At 39.9% G+C, this 26,686-nt stretch overlaps 2 protein-coding genes across 5 annotated transcripts in view; one reads left to right on the forward strand and one right to left on the reverse strand.

Annotated features, from left to right (window-relative positions):
• LAMTOR3 (late endosomal/lysosomal adaptor, MAPK and MTOR activator 3) overlaps positions 1–26,686 on the forward strand; it is an 82,967-nt gene that overhangs the window by 37,205 nt on the left and 19,076 nt on the right. The gene's annotated exons all lie outside the window — the stretch shown is intronic.
• The window catches only part of DAPP1 (dual adaptor of phosphotyrosine and 3-phosphoinositides 1), a 59,987-nt gene that overhangs the window by 21,819 nt on the left and 11,482 nt on the right, over positions 1–26,686 (reverse strand). For 2 of the 3 annotated variants that reach the window (XM_033857369.2, XM_033857367.2), the window contains exons 2-5: positions 18,004–18,126; positions 15,267–15,400; positions 13,742–13,768; positions 2,148–2,278 (exon numbers count right to left, since the gene is read on the reverse strand). In XM_033857369.2, coding sequence (XP_033713260.1) covers positions 2,148–2,278; positions 13,742–13,768; positions 15,267–15,400; positions 18,004–18,126 — 415 coding nt within the window. The remainder of the gene's footprint in view (positions 1–2,147; positions 2,279–13,741; positions 13,769–15,266; positions 15,401–18,003; positions 18,127–26,686) is intronic. The other variant, XM_019926460.3, reaches the window with a different exon arrangement.

Below are 26,686 nucleotides of genomic sequence, written 5' to 3' on the forward strand. Positions count from 1 at the left end.
CCAAATCAGAAAAGAAGAAGTAAAGCTGTCACTGTTTGCAGATGACATGATACTATATAGAGAGAATCCTAAAGATGCTACCAGGAAACCACTAGAGCTAATCAATGAATTCAGTAAAGTAGCAGGATACAAAATTAATGCACAGAAATCTCTGGCACTCCTATATACTAATGATGAAAAATCTGAAAGAGAAATTAAGGAAACAGTCCCTTTTACCACTGCAACAAAAAGAATAAAATACCTAGGAATAAACCTAGCTAAGGAGACAAAAGACCTGTATGCAGAAAATTATAAGACACTGTTGAAAGAAATTAAAGATGATACAAACAGATGGAGAGATATACCATATTCTTGGATTGGAAGAATCAACATTGTGGAAATGACTCTACTACCCAAAGCAATCTACAGATTCAATGCAATCCCTATCAAACTACCAATGGCATTTTTCACAGAATTAGAACAAAAAATTTCACAATTTGTATGGAAACACAAGAGACCCTGAATAGCCAAAGCAATCTTGAGAAAGAAAAACAGAGCTGCAGGAATCAGGCTCCCTGACTTCAGAGTCTACTATAAGCTACAGTAATCAAGACAGTATGGTACTGGCACAAAAACAGAAAGATAGATCAATGGAACAGGATAGAAAGCCCAGAGATAAACCCACGCACATATGGTCACCTTATCTTTGATAAAGGAGGCAAGAATATACAATGGAGAAAAGACAGCCTCTTCAATAAGTGGTGCTGGGAAAACTGGACAGCTACATGTAAAAGAATGAAATTAGAACACTCCCTAACACCATGCACAAAAATAAAGTCAAAATGGATTAAAGAACTATTGGCTTCCCTTGTGGCGCAGTGGTTGAGAGTCCGCCTGCCGATGCAGGGGACACGGGTTCGTGCCCCGGTACGGGAGGATCCCACATGCCACGGAGCGGCTGGGCCCGTGAGCCATGGCCGCTGAGCCTGCGCGTCCGGAGCCTGTGCTCCACAGCAGGAGAGGCCGCGGCAGTGAGAGGCCCGCATACCGCAAAAAGAAAAAAAACAAAAAAACAACCTACAATGAGGTATCACCTCACACCAGTCAGAATGGCCATCATCAAAAAATCTACAAACAGTAAATTCTGGAGAGGGTGTGGAGAAAAGGGAACCCTCTTGCATTGTTGGTGGGAATGTAAATTGATACAGCCACTATGGAGAACAGTATGGAGGTTCCTTAAAAAACTAAAAATAGAACTACCATACGACCTAGCAATCGCACTACTGGGCATGTACCCTGAGAAAACCATAATTCAAAAAGAGTCATGTACCACTATGTTCATTGCAGCTCTATTTACTATTAGCCAGGACATGGAAGCAACCTAAGTGTCCATCGACAGATGAATGGATAAAGAAGATGTGGCACATATATGCAATGGAATATTACTCAGCCATAAAAGAAACAAAACTGAGTTATTTGTAGTGAGGTGGATGGACCTAGAGTCTGTCATACAGAGTGAAGTATGTCAGAAAGAGAAAAACAAATAATGTATGCTAACACATATATATGGAGTCCAAAAAAAAAAGTGGTTATGAAAACCTAGGGTCAGGACAGGAATAAAGACACAGACGTAGAGAATGGTCTTGAGGGCACGGGGAGGGCGAAGGGTAAGCTGGGACGAAGTGAAAGAGTGGCATGGACATATATACACTAGCAAATGTAAAATAGCTAGTGGGAAGCAGCTGCATAACACAGGGAGATCAGTTCGGTGCTTTGTGACCACCTAAAGGGGTGGGATAAGGAAGGTGGGAGGGAGACACAAGAGGGAGGGGATATGGGGATATATGTATACGTATAGCTGATTCACTTTGTTATAAATCAGAAACTAACACACCATTGTAAAGCAATTATACTCCAATAAAGATGTTAAAAAAAAATCCTATCACTATCGCATTGTAATTTTTTACAATTTACCCTGGACCAGATGAACTGAGTCATAGGCTTCGAACCTTTCCTTTCGAAGGAACCTTTCCTTTCCCTTCCTTCGAACGTTTCCAGCTTTTATATCCCAAGTTAGAACTCTTATGTGAACAAATGTATTTTTAAAAGTGTGTAACTGTTACCGCTTTTAGACAGTGAGCCCTGTGGGTAGATTGACGGCCACTTACAGAAGGGGCAGTGGGCACGAGGTCGTTTTCTGTTCTTCCCGTCTGCATTGCTGTGTGAACCCGGACGGATTCATAAATGGATGGTTCTTCCACTTTTCTTGGATAGGGATGTTTCAGAACAATCAGAGTGCCTGAATGAAGACAAAAAACTGTAAGTAGATTCCCCAGAAATAAGGTCCAAATGCTAACAACTGGATAACTGTGGCTGAATTGTAAAGTCTCTTGTTTTTTCATGGATTCACTTACTCATTTTCTCAACATGTATCTAGTATGAACTACATGCCAGGCACTTAAGCCAGTCGCTGGAGATACAAAGCGGGATGAGACGATATCTGGCCTCCTCGTGCTGGGACAGAGCCAGCAATGAACATAGTCATTTAACTGAACGGGGTGATGAGACCAACGTTGGCCACGTGAACCAAGCATGCTGGGAACCTATGTGGTAACTGTGCTTTTTAGGTGAGATGTCACTGGTGGCAGGGTAGAAAAAGTACCACAGAGACAAAAAGATCATGCATAAGAAGAGCCTTTCTATGGAATGCTTCAGAAACTCTTTCCTAGGGGAGGCAACACCGTTCTAGACCTTAAAGCTGTAACTGGAGGTTTTCCAGGTGGGCTTTACAAAAGCCATGCAAACAAAACGAATCAAATACTCTGGGTATAGGAGGATTTATTCCATTGCCCTACTTCTCACTGGTTTCAGAACAACTTGCAACAAATCAGTGGACCTGAAAAATATGAACTCGTAGCATTTTCCGTAGTATCTCCTACCACCCAATAAACACTGGAGGAAATGAAATCTTTGCTTTTCTTTAGTGAACGTGAAGTAAATAGGCTGGGGCTCCTGTGTGATTACCTTCACTTCCATCTGGAGGAGGGGAGTCCTGGCAGAAAAAGGGTCCCCCCAGGCGCCAGGCACTGGGGGCTTCGGCGAGTCATTCAGAGGGCGGAGCGCTTTCAGCTCAACATTGATATTTCCCCCTTCTGCATCCTTCCCTTTCCCCAGTCAATCAGTCAGTCAGAAATTAGAAACTGACTACAAAAAGACTTAAGTTAAGGGTTTTCTTCCCTTTGCTATGGCTTCTTGCTTTTAAAATTTCACTCAGGTCTTTTATAGGGCAGACCCAGACACTGGGGGAGATGCAAAGAATTCAGTAATTCATTCAACAAATATTTCCTGAGCTCTACTAAGTGCCAGGCACTTGTCTAGGCCCTGGAGATACAGCAACAGACAAAGGAGATGTAGCGTCTGCTCTCATGGCAGGGGAAACAGAAAAATATTTGAACAAAAGAATATGTCAAGTGAGAGAATCGTTATGAAAACCCTAACAGAGCAATGCAAAGGAACAGAGAGCGAAAAGAGGGTTTGGGGAGGGTGGTATTTATATCAGGTCAGGGAAGCCTTCTTTGACAGGGTGACAGAAAGCTCATAGAAAGTATAGACCTTGAATTGCAGTAAGAAAGAGACAAGGAGGAAAGGAAAATACCTCCTCTGCAGTTAAAAAGCCCTTAATAATAACGATAAACCTACAAACAAAGCAAAACCTTTCTATGAGGCTTGAGTCCATACAATGTACTGACTGCAAAACCAGAGCCGTGCCTTCTGATATCTCTCTGTACCCAATTCACCTCAGGAACCCTGGGAACACAGTGAAGAATGGCTCTTGCAGTTATGAGAAGTTCCAGTACTGTTCATGCACCTTGTCTGTACACCCTTTTGTCAATGTGATTCTTTCATGAGAACAGATCCAGTCATATCAGGACAAGGGGCCAGTTACAGGTTTACAGTCATAATGAAAGCAGCAACAGCTAAATCAAGAGCAGCCGTTATGCAGGCTCAGGGGCATTGTGGATGCACCTGTGACACGGCAGATGCTTGGTGAACTGGGGGCTGACTTCTAAGTGACCTACCCCAGAGAAACACCTCCTGGCAGCCACCTAGGCATCGTGGAAGGAGCAACCATGGCCACTCAGCACCTGTGGACTTCGGACATTCTATCACAAGCTTCTGTTTCTTCCTCTGACAAGTGAGCATAATTACGCTTTCTTCATGAAGCTGCTTTAAGCACCAAATAAAGAAGTGTTTGTGAAAGGATTATAACAATGCTCGATGTTGTTATGCTTTGATACAGAGTATTTTTAAATCCTTGAGTGAAATTCCAATGAGTGCCATCTTTGGGTGTGGATTTTAAAATGAGAAAGATCTAAGTGTAACGATGTGCTAAGAATAAAAACGGCAGTAGTTTAGTAGGCACCGACGACATAGCACTAAGACAAACAGGTGCCTCTTAAACATTTCATCTGACAGTGGAGGAGAGGGGGACGGGAGCTCAGGGCTCAAAGCAGCTCGCAAATAAGAAAAAAATGCGAAATCTTGTGCTTCATCTTCAAAGTTGATGCTAAATTTTCATCCTTTTCCATATGCTTAATATGAAAATAATATTTAAAATGATGCCCAAGAAAGATTTACCTGGTCAATCCTCTGCCCTTTTGCATAGAACCAAGCATACCCCAGGTATATGCCTACCTATACAGGTTTCCTATTGCAGCTGTAACAAATCGTCACAAGCGTAGTGACTTAAAATAACTCAAATTTATTATCCTACAGTTCTGGAGGTCAGAAGTCTGAAATGGGTCTCACTAAAGAGAAAGTATCAGCAGGGCTGCTTTCCTCTTGGAGGCTCTAAGGGACAGTCCATTCCCTTGCCTTTTCTAGCGTCTGGAGGCTGCCTGCATTCCTTGACTGGTGGCCCCATTCCTCCATCTTTAAAGCCAGCAACGGTGGGTCAAGTCCTTCTGATGCTGCTATCTCTCCAGTTCTCCCTCTTCTACCTCCATCTTCTAAGGACCCTTGTGATTACAGTGGTTGCTCCTGATTATTCAGGACAATCTCCCCATCTCAAAGTCAGCTAATTAGTAGCCTTAATTCTATCAGCAAACTTAATTCCCTCTTGCCATGTAACGTAACATTCACATTTCCGGGGACGGATGTGAATGCTTTTGGGGGGGTGGTCATTACCCTGCTTACCACGGTATCAGTTTCTGGGAGGTAAGCATAGCCATAGGGGCCTGTTGTGCTGCAGTGTAAGGATCTCTGGGCCAGGGTTGCTGCCTGAGCCTGCAGTGCCATAACCACTTGGTACTGTAAAGCCATTGCCTCTCCAACACGTGCATTTCCAAGCCCTGTGAGTCCCTTCAGAGCAGGTATGGTGCCAAATTTATCTTTGTATCCCTACCTCCTGATAGAGTTTCTGACATAGGGAAGGCTTGATGAGTGAATGGATGAATGAATGCCGCAGTAATTCAGGTTTAAGGCAGGGAAGAGCCTGAGATGAACCAGGCTCTTCCAGGTCCATGATTACCCTGGTCTGGGGCAAGGACAGGATAGGACAACAACTCCACATTCGGCTCTCCAAGTCTCCATTGTGGGGACCCAAATTCCATTTTGAAACTTCCTCTGAAGTTTAACCAATGAAGAGCTAAGCTAAGGTAAATGCTATTGAGTCAACCAGGAAAGCAGAATTGACCATAGATAGATATTAACTGGTAAGACCATGAATGAGGCTAGATTGAATGGTGGAATGAAGAAAATGACAAACTACTTATAAAATGATAACTCCAGGACTTCCCTGGTGGTCCAGTGGTTAAGACTCTGCGCTTCCAATGCAGGGGACATGGGCTCGATCCCAGGGCGGGGAAGTTTTGCATGCCACATGGCGCAGCCGAAAATAAATAAATAAATGAATAAAATAACTTCCATTGATAAAAGTATGGCCTCTTGAGAAACAGGTCTCCTTAGCCAACTATTCTGCCCAAGGAAGGGCCAATATATGGACTTCTTGGCATGGCTGCTAGCCTTACAATGATTTCCCCTTTTGTAGAAATCGTTCCATCCCCTTACACAGAAGTAGACCCCAAAGACCCTGGCCCTCCTCCACAAACACCTAACCTGGACACACTCGTTGGGCCAACCCAGGGATCTGCTTAGTCACTTCTCTGGGAAAAAGGTCCACTAACTTCAGTTTCTAAGTTCATGAAGAAGACTTGTTTCCTGCCTTTGACATGAAAGCTGGTTTCAGAAACGCTCAGTGGAGGTACGTTTTTGAGATGATCAGAGCTGGAGGAAGACAGGCATTTCAATTTGCTGAAAGCTACAGAGTTGCCATGATCGCTGGGCTGATTACTTACTGTCTCTCGTGGTTTAGCTTGCCCTTAAATTCTGAGCGGATATATGAATATCCTTCCAAAAAATTCCACTTTTCTCCCTGTATCCTTCTTTTCCTTTTTTTTTTTTTTAAAAAATTCAGCTAGCCAGGGTTACTTTCTGTCATTTGCAGTCAAATGAAACTTATCTAATGTTGCCACCACAGACTCATTATATAAGTTCCACCCAAGGTTCAAGACAGCACGTTGGCTCCATTAGAGAGAACTCTGGGTTAGTGATATTCAGACAAAATTAACCCCAGGACTTGGTTTGAAGATTCAGATAAAAGGCAACAGGAGACGAGGGCTGGTAGAGGGAGAAGAGACACAGATCTGCAAGCACAGGTTGGAATGCTCGCTGTAAGTTTCACTTCAGTTTCTAAACTACATGAAGGAGGAGACTGCTGTTTCCTGCCTTTGACATGAAACCTGGTATCAGAAATGCTTGGCGGAGGTATATTTTTGAAGTGATCACAGCAGGATCGAGGCACGTATTTAAATTTGCTTTGGCTGTACTGTAACTTATAGGACACCTACTCAGTGTGTAATACTTTGAGATTGCATTGAAGGACTCCTTATCTTGTATCCCAGCAGGAATTCAGAAAAAGTGTAAGGGCAGTCTCAAGCCTTAGGCACTGGTTTGATATCTAAAATAGAGAGTAGGGCAGGGCACATATAGCTCCTAAAAAAAAACACTTTTGTTTAGAATATTTCTTTTATGCACTAAAGCTAGTATTCAATACTTACTCAGCCAGGTTGCCCACCTAGACTGTAAGATGTTTGAGGGCAAGGATGATACCTGTTTTATCACTGTGTTATCAGTGGCCAGCAATGCCCAGCTCGTAGCTGGCACTCAATACGTATTTGTTAATTATGAATTAAAATAAAATAAGATTATATCCATCCATGTTTTATTATTGCCCTCAGGTTCAGAAAGCAAACTTTCCAACTGGTGTATGCATGGTGGGTTCCTCTATCTCCTCCCACCAATGGGAAGTGACTTTCTAAGGGGGTTTATAAGAATATTTAAGATCTTTCTCTTTGCTACCTTTTCTGCAAATAAACTTGAACTCATCATAAAAGGGGGCTATTAAAACCACATTCATTTATAGATGAAGGGGTTTTAATATTGGTTTTAATATTAAAAATAGTAAGAGAAGAGAAATATACTGAAGTAGGAAAAGCAGACCAGTTAGCCAGAGAAAAAGAAGAGTCTGTTAAACAAACAAGTCAAATCAGGTCACTTTTTTTGGAGCACTTGATTCTACCTTTCAAATGAATGCACTATGGAGCTGGCTTAAAATCTGAAGAGGACATTACAAAGATTTGATAAACACTAATCCAATTGTCCCTAAACCAACTCTTCATGATATGCCAAAGAATATACAGCTCTCGCATATAATTATTGGAATGAATTACCATAAAAGGGCTTCGTTAAATAACAGTAATAATGAGTAAGTATTTATGCCACGCTAAGAATGATTCTAAATATCTTACATGCCTAATCTCATTCAATCTTCACAGCAAGTCATTAAGATATCAACTATTACCATCAGCTCAGTTTTATAAGATGATGAAACTGAAGCTCAGAGAGGTCACATAACTTGCCCGAGGACACACAGTTAGCTGATACATGGCAAAGGCTGGAGTTAGAACTGGGAGTTCACGTATTTACTCATTATACCATACGTTTTTCTCAGCCTTGGTGATAATGACCACCATGGAAACTCTCTACGGCATGTGAAATGCTGTTCTTGGCTATTGTGGGCCAGAGATCTCATGTACAAATCAAAATTCGAAGAAGTGATTTCTTTAAGAGGAAGCTTGAGGAAAGAAGAGGAGAGTTTTTGCTTCAACATTTCTCACCAGGCCTCAGTTTCTTCATTTGTAAAGGAGAAATGAAATGGTCTCTGAGCTCCCTTCCAAATCCAACATTCTGTAAATCTAGTTAAAAGCACAGGCCCAACTGAAGGGCAAGAAATATTAGGATGCTTAGTAACAAAATGTTTCTCCTGTTTCTGCAAATGTACAATATTCACTTGATATACTTTAGTCCTGATGTCATTTTATTTTTGCCTCTCATTTTTCTTTTCCTCCACCTTCTCTTCAAACTTTAAATTTTATTTTACTTTACTGTAATTATGTAGGCTATTTTATATCCTTTCTGGAGAGGCATGAATGAGATGGGGCTAAGTATTTGGGGGATGTTTCCTAGTCAGCCTTCTTTTGTTTTATGATTTCCTAGTATAGTTTCTCCAATGGCAATTTATGTAAATAAATTAAGAAGAGCAATAAACACGAAGACAGAAGTTCAAATTGAGTCACATTCTTTAGAACAGTGGCTTTATATCACATACCAAAAATATTAAAGGTTTTAAAGAGACTGAGGACTAAAACATGTATTGTAGGCCTGCCGTATCCTACAAGCATTCTGTTACATCATGTGGCAGGGATTCTTCCCATTCAAATCCGTTCAAGGCCATGCTGTGATGTGGCGATACTGTATTTCGGTGTCACTGTGACACCAGTTTCAGGAGACAGCAAAATGAGTGGAAAGCGCACACACTTTAGAACCAGTTAGCCCGGATTCCAGTCTCAGCTCTGATGCTTTCTATGTGCGCAGCTTGGGCAAATAAATTAAAATCTTTGAGTTTTTATTTCCTCATCTGAAAATGGGACCACTTTACACATTATAGTGGGTAGTTCAGAAGATTAAATAACTTGGTATATGTGAAAATATCTAGTAGCATACCTCAAACTTAGTAAAACTCCACAAAGATTTGTTTCATTCTCTTCCTTGCCTGCTTTTTCCTTTTTCAAACACAGCTCCTCTACAAACTAAGAAGATTTATATTTTTGGCAAACATAAACTAAAGAAGCAACTCTTGGTCATGGTTTGGCAACGTTCCAAGTTGTCACCAATTATTTTCAGAAGCGTCACATAATTCTCACATTTAAATTAATTTTAAATTAATTATTTTAAAATGCTGGCTGGGTAAAATGGCTGGTGTCACAAAATAAAATAGTAACTGTAGCAGTTATTAAAAGGTTGGGAATCCCCACATCAAAACAAAAAGAGAAGTGGAAATTTGACATTTAAGAAAGAACCAGATAGGATCTTCAAAACTGAGAACCAATTACTATAAAGGGTAAAGCACAAACACAGCACACTTGACTTATACCGTATTTTTTCATGCTAGTTAGGTGATTAAAGCAACAACACAGTAATTCCTATAATAAATTGTACAAGACAATTTCATGTACAAAAGTATTGCAATATAAATAAAAGGTAATGGGAAAGGCGATTTTTGTTTTAATACTATTTGGACATTTAAGCATAAAGATAAATGGTGTCTACATTTTCCAAGATGACAGTCAGTTACAAGAGGAAACAGTAAAAATTAATAATGGACCAAACATATTCATACTAAAAAAAGTCTCAAATTTCCAAGTCTATTTGAGTTGAATTTAGAAGCCTTGTACAAATATGAATAGAAGTTTTACATAACATCTTACTATTACAAATGAAAGGCAGAGTCTGAATTTGATCATTACTGAGCGTACATACAACACAAATCATCATTTTCAAATTATGCTTTGTATCCACTTTGGAAGTAAACATTAATTGTCAGTAGCTTGCTAGTGGCGATGCTGTCATGAAAGCTGCAATGCGGGCTTTGGTAATGGGATACCCACCACAGAATGTTGTGGATAATGATTAGTGTTTATTCTTTTAGTGCTGGGACATAACAGGGAAAAAGAACGGACAAAAATCGCTCTTCACATAGAGCTTACATATGAGTGTGAAGGTTTTAAAAAAATAAGTGAATTAAAAATATGTTAGAAGGTAAATGGGCCATTGAAGAGAGTAAAGCAAGTGGGTACATTGTATATATCTCTATGATATACTTGGGAGATGATTGGGTTTTGAGAATGAGAAATATCTTAAGAGTGTTTGTGGGTATTCATAAGGAGAAATTAGAGTGAACGGAAACTTTAATGCAGATTAGAGAGATTAAATGTAGATTACAACAAGGGAAAGGGAAAATTATAATAGAATCTTAAAGTTGTCAGGAGGGTTAGACCTTGCTTACAAGATCTTCATTCTTTAGCTTAGGAGGCAGAAATCCTGGGAGTTTACATAATAGGAATAAAATAGGAAAAAGAAATCTTAAAAGAGTATTCATCCCTTTAGGTTAACACTTTTACCTATCCTGAGAGCAAATATTTTCTTATGACCCAGGACCAAGAATTCTGGTTTCACTCTACTGAAGACATTAAATAGATATAAAATTGTGAGGCAAAAGTGTACGGTTGTTGTTTATTTGGACATCTTCCCTGTTGCCCTCAAAGGTGATGCCATTCCTGCCGGTGAATGAGTGTGAGAAAGTCTCTCTTAAATAAACTCACTCCCCAGGCCCTGGAGGGTGAGGCTGGCCTGAGTGGGTCTGGGCTGGTCTGCAGAGTGGCCTGAAATACCCAGTTCTAGTCCTTCCCATTCTGGGGATCTGGAGGTCAGAACCCTGGCAGGGCCTCATCCATCGTGCAGACAAATGCTTCCCCTGGTGATCCTTAACCGACCAAAATTTTTAATAAGAATTTACACTTCATCTGATGGTGAAGAAGGAATCATCAGCCTGGAGGTCTCCTGATCACTGGAAGACAATTCTTTTTAAATTTTTAATTGAAGTACAGTTGATTTACAAAGTTGTGTTAATTTTTGCTGCACAGCAAAGTGATTCAGCCATACGTATATATACACACTCTTTTAAAAAATACTCTTTTGCATTATGGTTTATCCCAGGAGATTGGATATAGTTCCCTGTGCTATAAAGTAGGTCCTGTTGTTTACCCACTCTAAATGTAATAGCTTGTATCTACCAACCCCAAACTCCCAGTCCATCCCTCTCCCTTCCCCTTGGCAACCACAAGTCATTTCTCTATGTCTATGAGTCTGTTTCTGCTTTATAGATAAGTTCATTTATGCCATATTTTCAATTCCACATATAAGTGATATCATATGGTATTGGTCTTTCTCTTTCTGACTTACTTCACTTAGTATGATAATCTCTAGGTCCAACCATGTTGCTGCAAAATGGCATTATTTTGTTCTTTTTTACGTCTGAGTAGTATTCCAGTGTATATACATATGGACCACATCTTCTTTATCCATTCGTCTGTTGATGGACATTTAGGCTGTTTCCATGTCTTGGCTGTTGTGACTAGTGCTGCTATGAACGTAGAAGTGCACGTATCTTTTTGGATTATAGTTTTGTCTGGCTATATACCTAGGAGTAGGACTGCTGGGTCATATGGTAGTTCTATTTTTAGTTTTTTAAGGAATCTCCATACTGTTTTCCATAGTGGCCGTACCAGTTTACATTCCCACCGACAGTGTGGGAGGGTTCCCTTTTCTTCAGGAGCCAATTCTTTCTTTTCTTTTCTTTCTTTTCTTTTCTTTTCTTTCTTTCTTTTCTTTTCTTTTTTTTCCTTCCTTCCTTCCTTCCTTTCTTTCTTGCTGCATTGGGTCTTCATTGCTGTGCACCAGCTTCTCATTGCAGTGGCTTTTCTTGTTGCAGAGCACAGGCTCTAGGCGCACAGGCTTCAGTAGTTGTGGCTCGCGGGCTCTAGAGCTCAGGCTCAGTAGTTGTGGTGCAAGGGCTTAGTTGCTCCGCAGCACGTGGGATCTTCCTGGACCAAGGATCAAACCCATGTCCCCTCCATTGGCAAGCGGATTCTTAACCACTGTGCCACCAGGGAAGTCCCCAGGAACCAATTCTTAAATGAACAAGAAGAGATCTGTTTTTAGAAGATGGAATCCCAGTTTCCATTCACTGTTATTCATAGGTCACACTGCTGACTCCGTGACTTCCAAGGACCATCTGGGCTTAAAAGCCATCATAGCTTCAGCAGGTTATCTTGTTTCCTGAGGCCTATTACTCTCAGGGGGCATAACGGAAGCTCCTATGTCATGGGTTTTGCCCCTTGTTCCCAGCGTTGGTGGCTTTGCCTTCAGCTGGCAGGGACAGATAAGAGGAATATTTCAGAGTTACTGGGATCTAACTCAAGAGCCGGAAGCCAGTTTGTCAAGTACATATCTATTGGCACTCAGGGTCTGTAGCAGGGGTTTAAATAGCAACAAATTCCCAACTGGGTAATGAATAGAACAGAGGAGAGGCAATGGAGAGCAAAAATCTCAGTTTCCTAAGTTTGCAATAAATAAAATAACAATTATAGTGATGATAAGGCTACAGCAAGTTTCAGCTTTTTTTTTAAGTTTTGAATTTTATTGTATTCATTCTTTTGTACAGCAGGTTCTTATTAGTCATCCATTTTATACATATTAGTGTATATATGTGAATCCCAATCTCCGAATTCATCACACCACCACCACCCGCCCTCCGTCACTTTGAAGAAAACTCCCATAGGTGTCTGGATTACAAATCTTTATAATTCCTATTGCATTAATCACAAACCTTCTTTCGTCAGATGAATCTATTTGCTGGGAAGCTTAATATTGACCCAAATGTAATCTGAGGAGCCTTTACTTTGGTGCAGTCTTAGGTGATCCTGTCACCTAGTGATTGGATCAGTGCCAGAAAAGCTCAACCGGAAAGTACTGCGTTCACTTTGATCTCAGAGATGTGGTACATACATAGACACACACGATGATAATACTACTCAGCCATAAAAAAAAGAAATTTTGCCATTTGCAGCAACATGGATGGATTTGGAGGGCATTATACTAAGTGAAATAAGTCAGACAGAGAAAGACAAATACTGTATATCACTTATATGTGGAATCTAAAAAATACAACAAACTAGTGAATATAATAAAAAAGAAGCAGACTCACAGACATAGAGAACAAACTAACGGTTACCAGTGGGGTGAGGGAAGAGGGGAGGGACAGTATAGGGGTAGGGGGTTAAGAGGTACAAATTATTGTGCTTAAAAAATGCTACATGGACATATTCTATAGCACAGGGAATATAGCCAATATTTTATAATGACCATAAATGGAGTAAAATTTTAAAAAATTGTGAATCACTATATTGTACACCTGTAACATATAGTATTGTACTTCAACTATACTTCAATTAAAAAGAATTTAAAATAAAACAAAAAAACTTTTTAAAAAAAAAGGGGGGGGTTTGAAACTTGCTAGCAGGCAGAATATGTACTTTTTCCTAACTTGGAGAAAGTCTGGAAAGGAGTACGGAGAATGACCAAAGATACTGAAAATAGAGTCTAGAGGGAGAGTTTAAAAGAAGGGAGCTGATTTTGCTTGGCGAGAGAAGAGGAGGCTGGAAAGTAACGATGGTAATGGCTTTGAAGGATACAAAGAGTTGCAACTTACAGTCATCATTCATTCATTTATTCATTCACTCACCCAAAGCACCATGCACTGTACCAGGACCTGGGAGACACAGAGAAGGACAAAAATTGAAGTAGACAAAACAGAGTCCTTGGCTTCAATATCTCCTGTCCATTGCCAGTGACCAAGAATTGAACGAAAATGAGTGTAGCTTGGGACACAAGTAAGAAATAAGTCTGAAGGGAAGGGATTTGAAATTGAAATGCTTGCCAAGACCAAAGTAGCAAAGGAAATAAAATCATTACCACTTGCCCTTTGTTTATGAGAATTATTGCTGGTTAAATGATAAAGTAATTTTCAGGGTTGATTAGGAGAATTTCCACCAGAAACAAAAAAGATGACTGCTTCAATTTTATGGTTTGAAATAATCTATCAAAGACCTTGTATGGTCAGTATAAAGTAAGTCAACTATTTTGTGGTTTCCACTGTGCTTTCTGTCTTTCCTTGACTCTGTGTGAGTCATATCAGGGTCTATTCAGGCCACAGAAATAGCAGAAAAGGAAAAGGCACTGGTGGCATCTCTCCCAGTGTGATCAACAAAAAGCCCACTAACCAAGTTTACCATGAAAATGAGTGTGTACAAATTCGCAGCAACTGACTCTGCTATTAAGGTATGAATTCCTCTTGTGCTTGGTTCTTGGAACTGTCCAACTTTTGATTAACTGAGAATCATCAACAATTTAGGACATATAAAATTGTGATTCTATGTCACAAATACAGAGGAAATCCTTTACTTTATTTAAATAGTATAGACAAATGAGTTAGGTAATTTAAATACCAAGCGAGTGTGTTTGTTTTTTAACTTGAATTTTCTGGTTTGACTCTAACCACCCAGAAAGGAAATTTTAAACTATTTCCAGCCATACTTAAGTGCCATGTAAAAACTTATCAGAAACCAAGACAAGAGAAACAGAATTTTAGGATGAAATTAAGAAATTGTTCAGGAGAGTAATTTCTAGTCAGTATTTTTAATATTCAATGATCTTTGGGAAATTGCATTTCATTTTAAAATGCTCAAAAACTGCTCAAAATGATCATTTTGGGGTCTCCCCGGTATGCAAACTTCTCATACCTAAACTTCTGAGGAATCAAAAAGCTGTTCTTTCCTTTGTTCTTTCTTTGTTTACTGTATATATCATCATAAAACAAATAGGTCATTTTAAAGAAATGTGTGCTTTTAATCAATCCATTAAATAACACATTCTGAGAAAAATACCTATTTTGCACAAGGCACATTGTTTTCTCCTAAAAATAATACTAACATACTGACACATATATATATATACTGAAGTATATATATACTGAAATATAATATACTGAAGTATATAATATACTGAAGTATATTATATACTGAAATATATATATATATTTTAATGTAGCATATGGCATTGTAATTGGAAAAAAAGTTTCTAAACATATCCAGTTGCCTATAGTATGCACATAATTCAATAGAAGTGACAACTATTTAATTGAAATCCGCTTTGTCCCGCCTCCATCCTGAAACGATATCTCACAGGTCAAGTATCTGTTCATAGCTTACCTGTCTCACTTCCAATCAAAGGCTGATTTGCAAAATGCTTGACAAAATCTTTCAAAGATGAGAATTCATTAAAGCCAAATTTAAATGAATATCCAGTATATTCAACGTGAAAGTGTTTGACGGAGTCTTTGGCTCTAAAAGGGAAAAAAATGTTTAACATTATTTAAGAAACGAGTATCTTTTTTGAAGTGGAATGTAACCTTAGGCATTAGCATTACCATTAAACCTTCTAAAAGCTGAGAGTTTTGACACCATCACTGAAACCACTGGCACTTAAAGAACAGCGCTGGTTTCTTCGGGCAGAGCGTGCTCTCAATTTTTCATTCTAATGAAAGACAAGAGCCGGTGCTCCCTGTGAATTCTCTGACTTGCCGAACGAGTCTTTGAACATTAACCTCTTAAGGGGCATGAGTTTAAGAAGGGCAGGAAGAGAGATGATAGAAATGGCAAGTCACTCCCTCCCCGTATTCTTCTCTGTGCCTGGCCCTCCTCCCTTACTTGTTTGGGAGTCAATCCAAATTCTGCTTCTGTCACTTAATCAGTTATGTGAGCCCAGCCCTTTGCCTCCCATGCCTGTTCCACTGCCTGCTGCATAAAATATCAGATTTCCTACATTGTCTTTCTCCACTTCATTTTTGGAATAAGGCAGAGAATTAAATTTTAAAAAATTTATATATGTATACTTGATTTGACCCAATCCTATCTTTCAAGCCTCACTTCCACTATTCCTCTCTTGCAGGGCATGCTGCAACTTTAGCAAGCATCAGAATCACCTGCAGCGCCCAGGTTTCTGGACACTACCCCCCGAGTTCCTTATTCAGTAGGTCTGGGGTGGGGCCTGAGATCTGTATTCCTAACCTGCTCTCTGGTGATGCTACTGGTCTGGGGACCACACCTTGGGAACTGCTGCAGTGCCGCCACGCCTACTGTTCTCCTAGGAGTTTCTGCCTTTGTCCCTTAGCTCGTACAGCTCCCTTCACCTGTGACTTCTTCCACTTCGTTCCTGATCAAGTTTCAGTTCAAATGCCACTTACTCTATCAAATATTGCTTGCTACTTCCGGCTTGAGTTACTTGCCTTTTCTCTTCTCAACAACCCAAGCACTTACCTTGTTTTCTTTCATGGCATTTACAGCGCTCTACTTTGTAGTAAGGTATTTGGCTATGGTCTTATTGCCCCTGTGAGGCTATACTTCCTGATGTCAAGGTCTCTGAATCTTCTACAGCACTTACCAAAGTGGTAGGCACAGAGCGGATGCTTTGAAACATTTATTATTAAGGAAGCGAATGACCAAATGAATAAAAACAATCATTCTCCTGAGCTGGTCTGTGATTCCTCTTACTTTTGCTGGTGGTTATTATTTTTTAAAGCATTTCTAAGTGCTTGTAATGGAAATTAATATTTTATATTTTAACTTTGTATATAGATGTAATATATATATCATCTCTTTGTAAGGAGCTTATAATTGTTCAGGCAAGACATACGAAAGTGAAAAGTTAACCTTCTTTTAGCCAACAATTGCACAGATTTGTTTGAGATCTGGGGGAGATCCATGCGGTAAAGGATCAACCATCTAACCACTTTAATGCAATTTTAACGTTTGCTGTTGATCTGAGAAAGCACAATTCCTGTTTCCCCCAAAGCAGAATTCTATTTCTGGTGAATATTTTTCCCAAAAATGCTTTTTAGAAAATTTGTAAATAAAATAAAACAATAATGGTTTGAGGTTATTGGCTGGGTGGCCGAGGGCAATTACATGGAGTCCTCACATCACCATTCTGACCCAGGGGCAACTCCCTGTGAACCCAGAAAGACTTGCTACATGTCAGTGGACGCCAAGGTGACAGATGCTGACAGATAACAAATGACTCCCCCCGATTATCACGTGACTAGGTCACCTTCTCTGAAAGGGAGGCCAACCAGGAGGAAGGGGATGGGAGAGAAACCCTGGAAGGACAATCACTGTTTTGAGCAGGGCATACATGGTGGGCACTAGATTAACTTTCTTTTTCTTTCTTTTTTTTTTTTTTTTTGCGGTACGCGGGCCTCTCACTGCTGTGGCCTCTCCGGTTGCGGAGCACAGGCTCCGGACGCGCAGGCTCAGCGGCCATGGCTCACGGGCCCAGCTGCTCCGCGGCATGTGGGATCTTCCCGGGGCACGAACCCGTGTCCCCCGCATTGGCAGGTGGACTCTCAATCACTGCGCCACCAGGGAAGTCCTAGATTAACTTTCTTAATAGGTGAAATGGAAATTCAAGAAAGAAGGTCAGTCCATTTATAGAAAAAAACTAAAAGTTGCATACTGCCTGCTTGAGTTTGTGATTATGAAAACTGCAGCCACAAGTCATTCTGATTTTCCAGAGGAAGCAAGGAATAGTGAAAGGGGCACCGGGCCAGGTTTCAGGGATGTGATTCTGGTGCTGTTTCTATCACTGATTTATTGGGTGGAAGACACTTTACCACTTCAGGTTTCAGTTTCTTCATCAGTCAAGCAAGAGTTCTGGGTTAAACAATTCATAAAACCTCCTTCAGCTCTAACATTTTTTCTCCACCAATGGAAGGGGCAAGAATGTTTTTTGCAGGCTCACCACTCAGAGCTTGGCATCCTGGGACCTGCTGGTCTAGCAGGAATCAAGAGAATTCGGTTCTCTGGCAATCTGAGTGTGACCATGGAGTCAGTGCCCCGATAAATAAGAGGTGGGACCCCACTGAATTTATAGAGTTCTTAGGCATCCTACCTCACAGAGAGAGAGTACAGCCCTGTCCTTTCATTGCTGTTCCGCAGAAGGTAGCTCCCGTCGCATCCATTGGAGAGGAGAAGAGCCTCGGCTGCATGTCGGGTGAGGTTACCATGGTACCACCTGCGGAGGAGAGAGCAGCGCTTTCACTCAGGGTGAACCACAGGGGGACTCTTCCTGCACTGGCTTTTCCTCTCAGCAATATTCTCCACTCTGGGAGGCCCGAGACCAAACTCTGAGCCAAAACATCAAGAAAAGGAAATTGCTGGATGAGGCTGAAGGGGAAAGGAGAGAGTTGGCTAATCGCAGAGTGTTACGGGTTGAATTGTATCCTGTTGAGGTGCTAAGCCCCAGTACCTCAGAATGGGGCCTTATTTGGAGATAGGGTCTTCAGTGAGTTATAATGAGGTTATTAAGGTGGGCCCTAATTCAATAGGACTGGCGTCCTCTTGTGAAAAGGGGACTTCTGGAGACACACTTGCACACAGGGAGAATACCATGTGAACATGAAGAAGGCCACCTGCAAGTCAAGGAGGGCGGGCTGGAGCAGATCCTCCTCCACAGCCCTCCAAAGGAACCCACCCTTCTGACACCTTGATTTCGGGCATCTAGCCTCCAGAACTGTGAGAGAATCAGTTTCCGCTGTTTAAGCCACCCGTTTTGTGGCTACCTCGTCGTTGCAGTCCTAGCAAACAAACACACACTTTACTTTGTAGACAGAAAGTTTTTTAAAAATCCAAGTCAAAAATAACCATAAGAATAGATTTTGGCCAATTTTCTCTCTTTCTTTTGGTCTCTCTCTCACACTCTCTTTCGAAAGTGTGGTACCACCTTTTGCAGTGTAGAACACCACTGAGCTGTTATACCAGAGTCCGTTGTCATGAGGGAAATGAAGTTGAGCACAAGGAATTCAGATGTTTTATACTGAGATGCAAGCCCCATCCAATAGTGTTTCAAACTGACAAATATCTGCACAGCTGGGGAAGTCCCAAGGACATTCAAACTGATGTGTGTGTTTTAAAAAACAAAATACAGGGCTTCCCTGGTGGTGCAGTGGTTAAAAATCCGCCTGCCAATACAAGGGACACGGGTTCGAGCCCTGGTCTGGGAAGATCCCACATGCCACGGAGAAACTAAGCCCGTGAGCCACAACTACTGAGCTTGCGCTCTAGAGACCGTGAGCCACAACTACTGAGCCAACGTGCCACAGCTACTGAAACCCACACGCCTAGAACCCATGCTCTGCAGCAAGAGAAGCTCCCACTTGCCACAACTAGAGAAAGCCCATGTGCAGCAACGAAGACCCAATGTAGCCAAAAAAAAAAATTAAAAAATAAAAATAAAAACCAGAAAACAGAAACACATCAGAAAAGGTAACATATATCCACAGTAGAAAAAAAATCTACGTAGTTCAAAAGAAAACATAATGAACATAAAGCTTTTTTCTCTCCCTTAATCCTCAGTCCCCCATTCCTTTCCCCAGAGGACCCCAACGTTAACCATTTTTTGTGCTTCCTCCTGAGAGGTATCCCGTGCATTTAGACGCATTCAGGCCTGTCCGCTACCGCAGTTCTATGGAAATAAGAGCATTCCAGGCACACTGTTGTGCACCTCACTCCTTCTTCCTAATGACAGCTTTTTCCCGTTCTTTTTAATGAGCGGTAGAGAGAGTTCAGTGTGGTGATGAGGACCGTGGGCTCTGCAGTCAATCTGCCTGAGTCCCGATCTGGGTGGCACCTCTTATTAGCTGTACCACTGTGGGCAAGTTACCTAACCAATCCGAGTCTCCGTCTTCTCACCTCTAAAATAGAATTAGTAACAGTTGTACCCTGTGGGCCAGTTGTAAGTTCTGTTCACATTAACACATATGAAATGGTCAAAACAGGCTTGGCAAACAGCAGGGCTCAAAACACATTAGGAGTTGTCACGAAGCCATTGAGATCCACAAAGCCATAACTTGCAATGTATCTTCTGGGACGTGATTTTCTTGTTGCTCAAATATAATTGTTGATTACTTTCAACTTACTGCAGATAACAGAAAGCTAGGTCCTGGGGACAGTAGCTGCTGCAAGGAACCCACAGTCCAGGGCAGTGGAGGGGAAGGGAACACAAGCAATTACACAAATATTGGTAATGTCAGTGAACTAAGTACTGTTAAAGAAATGTGCATGGTGTACAAGGAAGACCCCTGCTCTGGGGTGAGGGATCTTACTGGGATGTCCCTGTGGCACAATATTTTCACCTGATGATAAAAATTAAACGTAAGACTAAATGTAGAAGGAAGTTTCTACATAGGTCTCCGAGCTATCTGTTTTCTAAATCTGCATTTGCTAATATCTGCTTCTTTAGCACATTTCCTCTTTGGGGCAGAGATGCCTCCACCCTGTGTTAGAAATGTGCTTGCTAGCTGAAAGCAATGGCAAGGTGAAGCATTTTATAAGAAATCCCATTGACTTATTTACCCATTCATTCGACTAATTCCCAGACATGCTCAAATCTTCACGGAATGAAATTACTATAAAAGACAATTGGAACCTAAAACTAGTATGTTGTATGTCAATTATACCTCTTTTTTTTTTTTTTTTAAAAAAAGGACAATTGGAGGAGCTAAAAGTGAGGCTCTCAAAAACGTCAGGTTTGTTTACAGACAAAATTCTAATTCCTTTTGATAAGTGAAATCTCTACAAGGTCACAAGTTCTTAAATACATTTTGCCTGTAATTATTTTTTGAATGAACATTTCAGCAAACCATTTAGTTTGAGCCAATAGATTACTTATGTGAAGCAACAAAAATTTTTTATTTGTTTATTTATTTATTTATTTTGGCCACACAGTGTGTGGGATCTTAGTTCCCCAACCAGGGATCAAACCCGCGCCCCCTGCATTGGAAGCACAGAGTCTTAACCACTGGACCACCAGGGAAGTCCCTTGAAGCAACAAAATTTGATCAACAAAATTCTAAAATGTAAAGAATTTGAACATTCCTTGGGATTCTTTTCAACAAGATCTGATGTCTATCTAAACCATTTACAGAATTCTGATCATTCCAGTTCGGCAGTTTTTACTGAGAACTTTTTTATGGTAATCTTTTAAACAGTAGCTATATATCATAAACACATAAGAAATCCTTGAATATAAAGCAAGAAGGATCACACTGTGCTCTAATTTGGAACATCTCAGCGAGTGTTAATTTCTGGGTGAGAAACATCACTTGGTTGAGTCAACATCACTGTCACAGTTTTCGTGGAGTCCTGGGCCTGGGCAAACCTAAGACAGAGGCTGCCAGGCAGCCACCTACGCTTCATGATGTCTGCAGGGCAATGAGAACCCTCATTCCCCAAACAACTCTTCCACAAATACCTAAACTCCCTGTCTTAATTGAGTTAAGCATCCTTTCCTAGGAACTTCCGATTAGCATATCTTCCAGGGAAGTGACTATAAAGCCAAATAACATTACATACCCTTTGCAGGAATATGTCCATCTTTGGTAAGGATGGTTCAAGACTGTGTACATAGAGAATAAAAGGTTGAAAATACAGTCTTATTCAGCTGGTAGTTTTCCCACAGTCAACCTTCTCTACCTTCTATCATTTAACTTTATAAATCTTTATCTCTTAAGCTCAAATCTGTGCAAGGCATTGTATTAGGCAGGTCAAAGGAAACACAAACCCAGGCCGAGCCTCAAGAAACCATTAATCTAGTCAAGAGGGTAAGACAAGTACTTTGCAAACTACATCCAAGAGAGAGTAAAGTATCCAGCGGGGGTTATAGGAGGAAAGATCAAGGCCATTTTTTGAATGACCCAACATCTAAGTAGGCCTTGAAGAATATGTAAGTTATTTTTTAAGGTGTGCATTATTTTTTTCTGATTATAAAGCATATGTAGTAAAAATTAAAATATGTACACATACAGAAGAGAAAATGAAAGTCTTTCACAGAAGAGGAAATATGTATTTCAAATAAACAGTCTCACTATTAATCAGAAAAATGCAAATTAAAACAACAATGCAGTACTTTTGTAATCCACCAGATCTGCTAAAATTGAAGGATTAGCATTAAGTACTGGAGAATTTGGGGGCCCTGGATATTATCATCTACTGTTGGCAGGTGTTTAAGTTGGAGGGGAACTTAGCACATCTAGTGTAACTGGACATGCACACATGACCAGCGACTCCACTTCTGGTGGCTTATTAGTGAAACACTCACATGTACACAGAAGGAAGTGTGAATTAAGGTGTCTACTGAAGAGCGTTTGTGAGAATAAAATTTAGGAGCTATCCTAAATATCTACCAACAGTGAGATGACAGATAAGTGCAGTGCAGTGAGTGCTCATAGGATGAGATTATGTTAGAAGTTAACCGAAAGAGTTTGAAAAGCTAAGAGCATTGTTGGTTGCCAAATGCTAAAGGCAGGGGGTTGGGTGCTACCAACACATTGTGAGGGGGCACCAGGAATGATTACCACCCTCTGATGGCCGACGCAGTCCTGAACAACTGAGAATTGTCCCGCTCAGAATGCTAATCACTCCCCCACGGAGAAACATGGAGTGAATATTTGTGTCCGCGCACATCAAAGTTGACAGATCCCAAAACATATTGTTAGGTTAGAGGAACTGGTGGCAGGTATAGTCTGAAACCACTTCATTTTGAAAAATCTCTCTCCTTCCCTCCAAACAATACAACACATACAATAATATATAAAAGCACAAACTAGAAGTCTGATAAAATACACACCAAACTCATAAGTTTGGTCCTTAAAAGAAGGAGCCAGCATTGAGGGTGTTGTTAAAGGGGACTTTAGAGCAATCAAATTTTCCTAATTTAGCTTGTTCTAATGAAAAATAAAATAAAATACATGCATATATTAATTGGGTAACTAAAATTTGAAAAAGAGAAAATTGTATGTCTACCTTGATCCAACCTCCAGGGCCCTGTTAATGTTGGCTTTATTTAATTATTTTACTTAATTTACTTATTCAACTATTGTTTATTGAACACCGGAAATGACCTAGCATTTGCGGGGAGGGAGAGAGAGACTTTTTCTCTATTTAAAGTCTGGTGGGATACGGAGTGACAATCGTTGAGGGAGCTATTTTGTGCAAAGGGAATAACAGGAACAAAGGCCAAGAAGCAAGAGAATGCCAGGTATGTACAGGGTCAGAGCCCTGCATGGTGGGGTGGGGTGAGTAATTCAGGTGAGTGCCAAAGGGCAGCAGTCAGGCATGGCGAGACGAAGCTGGGGGGAGACTGATGCTGTCTTATACTGGGCCCTGGATGCTGACAGTTCCCTGGCTGATGTCTACAGGGCTTTTTATGGATTAATACGCATATACAATAGCTCATTACATAGAGTCCTAATTGCATGGGCCTCAAGTTCCTGTAATTGGGACTGTGTTTAACATTTTTTTATTTTGTTCTTCTGATTATTAGATGGAAGAGTCCAATTTTAAGGGGCTTGAAACTTACAAAATTTGAAAGTCTCTTTATGAAAATTAATGTAAAATTACCAAAAAAAGAAAAGAATAATTATTTAGAATGAGAAATCACAATAGATTACAAATTTTAAAAGCTGACATCAACAAAATGAAAAGGCAGCCTACTGAATGGGAATAAATATTTGCAAATCATATATCTGATAATAGGTTAATATTCTAAATAGATAAAGAACTCATACAGCTCAATAGCAAAAAAACAAATAATCCAAAGCAATCCGATTTAAAAATGGGCAGAAGATCTGAATGGACATTTTCCAAAGCAGACACACAGATGGCCAACAGATATATGAAAAGATGCTCAACATCACTAATCATTGGGGAAATGCAAATGAAAACCACAGTGAGCTACCACCTCGCACCTGTTAGAATGGCCATCGTCAAACAGACAAGAACTAGCAAGTGTTGGTGTGGATGTGGAGAAAATGTTGGTGGGCATGTAAATTGGTACAACCACTATAGAAAACAGTAGGGGGGTTTCTCAAAAAATTAAAAATAGAGCTACTATATTGACCCAGCAATACCACTCCCGGGTATTTATCTGAGGAAAATTAAAACACTAATTAGAAAAGATATATGCACCCCGATATTCATTGCAGCATTGTTTACGATAGCTAAGACATGGAAACAACTAAATGTCCATTGATGGATGAATGGATAAGGAAAATGTTTTATATATATATATATATATATATTCATTCAGCCATAAAAAGAGTGAAATCTGGCCATTTTTGACAACATGGGTGGACCTTGAGTGCATTATGCTAAACGAAATGTCAGACAGAAAAAGATAGATACCGTATGATCTCACTTATATGAGAAATCCAGAAAACAAAACAACCAACCAAACTAAACTAAACTAAAACAGACTCAGAGATACAGAAAACAAATGTATAGTTGCCGTAAGGGAGGGGGTTGTGTGTGAACTATGTATAGGAGATTAAGGGGTACTAACGGCCAGATATAAAATAAATACGCCACAGGGATGCAATATACGGCATAAGGAACATGGTCAATAATATTGTAATAGCTTTGTAGGGCACAGATGTTTACTAGACTTAGCATGGCAATCATTTCATAATGCACACAAGTGTCAAGTTACTAGGTAGTACACCTGAAACTAACATAATATTGTATGTCAACTGTATTTTGATTAAAAAAAGAATAAAAATTCACCAAGCTTTAACTATGAAAAGATAATAAATAAGTAAAAATAAAAAAACAAAAAAACAAATGAAAAACCAAGTTCATGGATATAGAGAACAGATTGCTGATTGCCAGAGGTGGCGGAGGAAGGGATAGTGAGATGGGTAAAGGGTACCAAAAGGTACAAATTTCCAGTTATAAAATGACTAAGTCATGGGGATGTAATGTACAGCTTGGTGACTACAGTTAATAATACTGTATTGCTTATTTGAAAGTTGCTAGAAAAGTGAGTCTTGAAAGCTCTCATCACAGGAAAAAGAAAGTTTTGTTAACCATGTGTGGTGATGGATGTTAACTGGACTGATTGCAGTGATCATTTTGCTATATATACATTATCAAATCATTATATTTATTTTACTTCTGAAATGAATATAATGTTATATGTCAATTATATCACAAATTAAAAAAATAAAAATAAAAAACTGACAAATACCACAAACATTTCAAAACTGAGAAAACAACTTATATTCATTAATTAAGTGTTTACATACCCCTATACCTTTTTTTCTCTATACTTTTGGCCATGTCATCTCTGGTTATTTCTTCATCTAAAAACAATTGTATACTACAATTTTCTATATAGAGGATAGAATAAGAAGCCACTCTTTTGCCTATAATGCTTTTTAAAATTATTGATAGCATAGAAAAGTTATTTTCAACTTCACGATGTGATATTGCTAATGAAGTTTTTAGGACCGTTGGAAAATTTGAGAACCTCTATCAAATTTCTTTCATAAATGAGCTGTAAGATTTCAGGGTGTTTAAAATTGTAATGTTCAGGGACTTTGAGTTGACTACATTTATTTTAACTACATCACTAGGGTCTGTGCAAGGCAGAGGACCTGAAGCTGAAGCTTCATTGGCTTCACTCTCTCACTTCTGGTGATTATAAAAGCCATGTCTGCTTTTTATTTTTTTAAAAATTAAATAATTAAAAATGTTTAACTTAGTAAATAAAAGCCACATATAATCCCTCATCGCAGAGAAAATCACAACTAGCAGCCTGGTTTATATTTCTAAATTTTGTACAAAGTCTAAACCCTAATAAGACCCTTATTCAATCTTTGCTTACATATTACTAATGATGCGGAACTCACTACTTGTATAGGCAAGCCCATTCCATACTTCCATGATTGATGGCCAGAAAACTCTTGCCTATATATCAAATTACCGTTTCTTGCTGTACGGCTTTCAACAGATGGTCTCAGAGCTACTTCTTGGAGTTATATAGATGATACTTATACAAATAGTTAGAAGCATTTAGAATGTTCCCTCTTTTGCTTCCATCGTCTTCAACTTCTCCTTTCACAATAGATTTTCAGTCCCTTGATCACCCAGAGAACTTATCTCCTCTGAATACCTTCTAAATTTTCAAAATCTATCTTCAAGGTAAGACCTGACGTGCAAAACAAAGCCCCACAAGATCTCCCCATCCTGGCTGCCAGGTACACCGTAAGGCAACCCAAGATTGCATTCGTTTCTTGACAGTTGCATCATGCTGCTGATTCACGCTAGACCTGCTGTTGGTTAAAACCCCCAAGCAAGTCATCTTCCTCTGCGGCTCTGCCACTTCTCCCACAGCTGCATTAGAAAGATGATGTTTTTAGAATTAAGTGCAATAAGAAACCTTTTTGCTCCTGGGAACTGCCAAGCGAAAAGGAATGCTAATAAGCAGCTAACTTGGGTCACAAACACCCATGCAGTGTCAGTGAAAATTTTGTGAGATGAGAGCTGGCCTTTGTCTCCACTCTTTTCCTTAGCAATGAGTCCTTCTGCTCCAATGACTTCTGACGCGTTCGTTATGTGACACCACACGAGTAGCAACCTCTGTCTTTCTCATCTGCCAAGGTGACTAATAATAACACCTGGTAGGAAAACTCTCTTATTTTCATGTTGGAACACTGACTTCTTTAATAAACTTCTTATATGAGTCTTTAACTTTTGCAGAAGAGAACAAGGTAAACACTTTGCTATTTATACAACGT

Source organism: Tursiops truncatus, chromosome 5, assembly GCF_011762595.2.
Source record: "Tursiops truncatus isolate mTurTru1 chromosome 5, mTurTru1.mat.Y, whole genome shotgun sequence".
Classification (NCBI taxonomy): Eukaryota; Metazoa; Chordata; class Mammalia; order Artiodactyla; family Delphinidae; genus Tursiops; species Tursiops truncatus.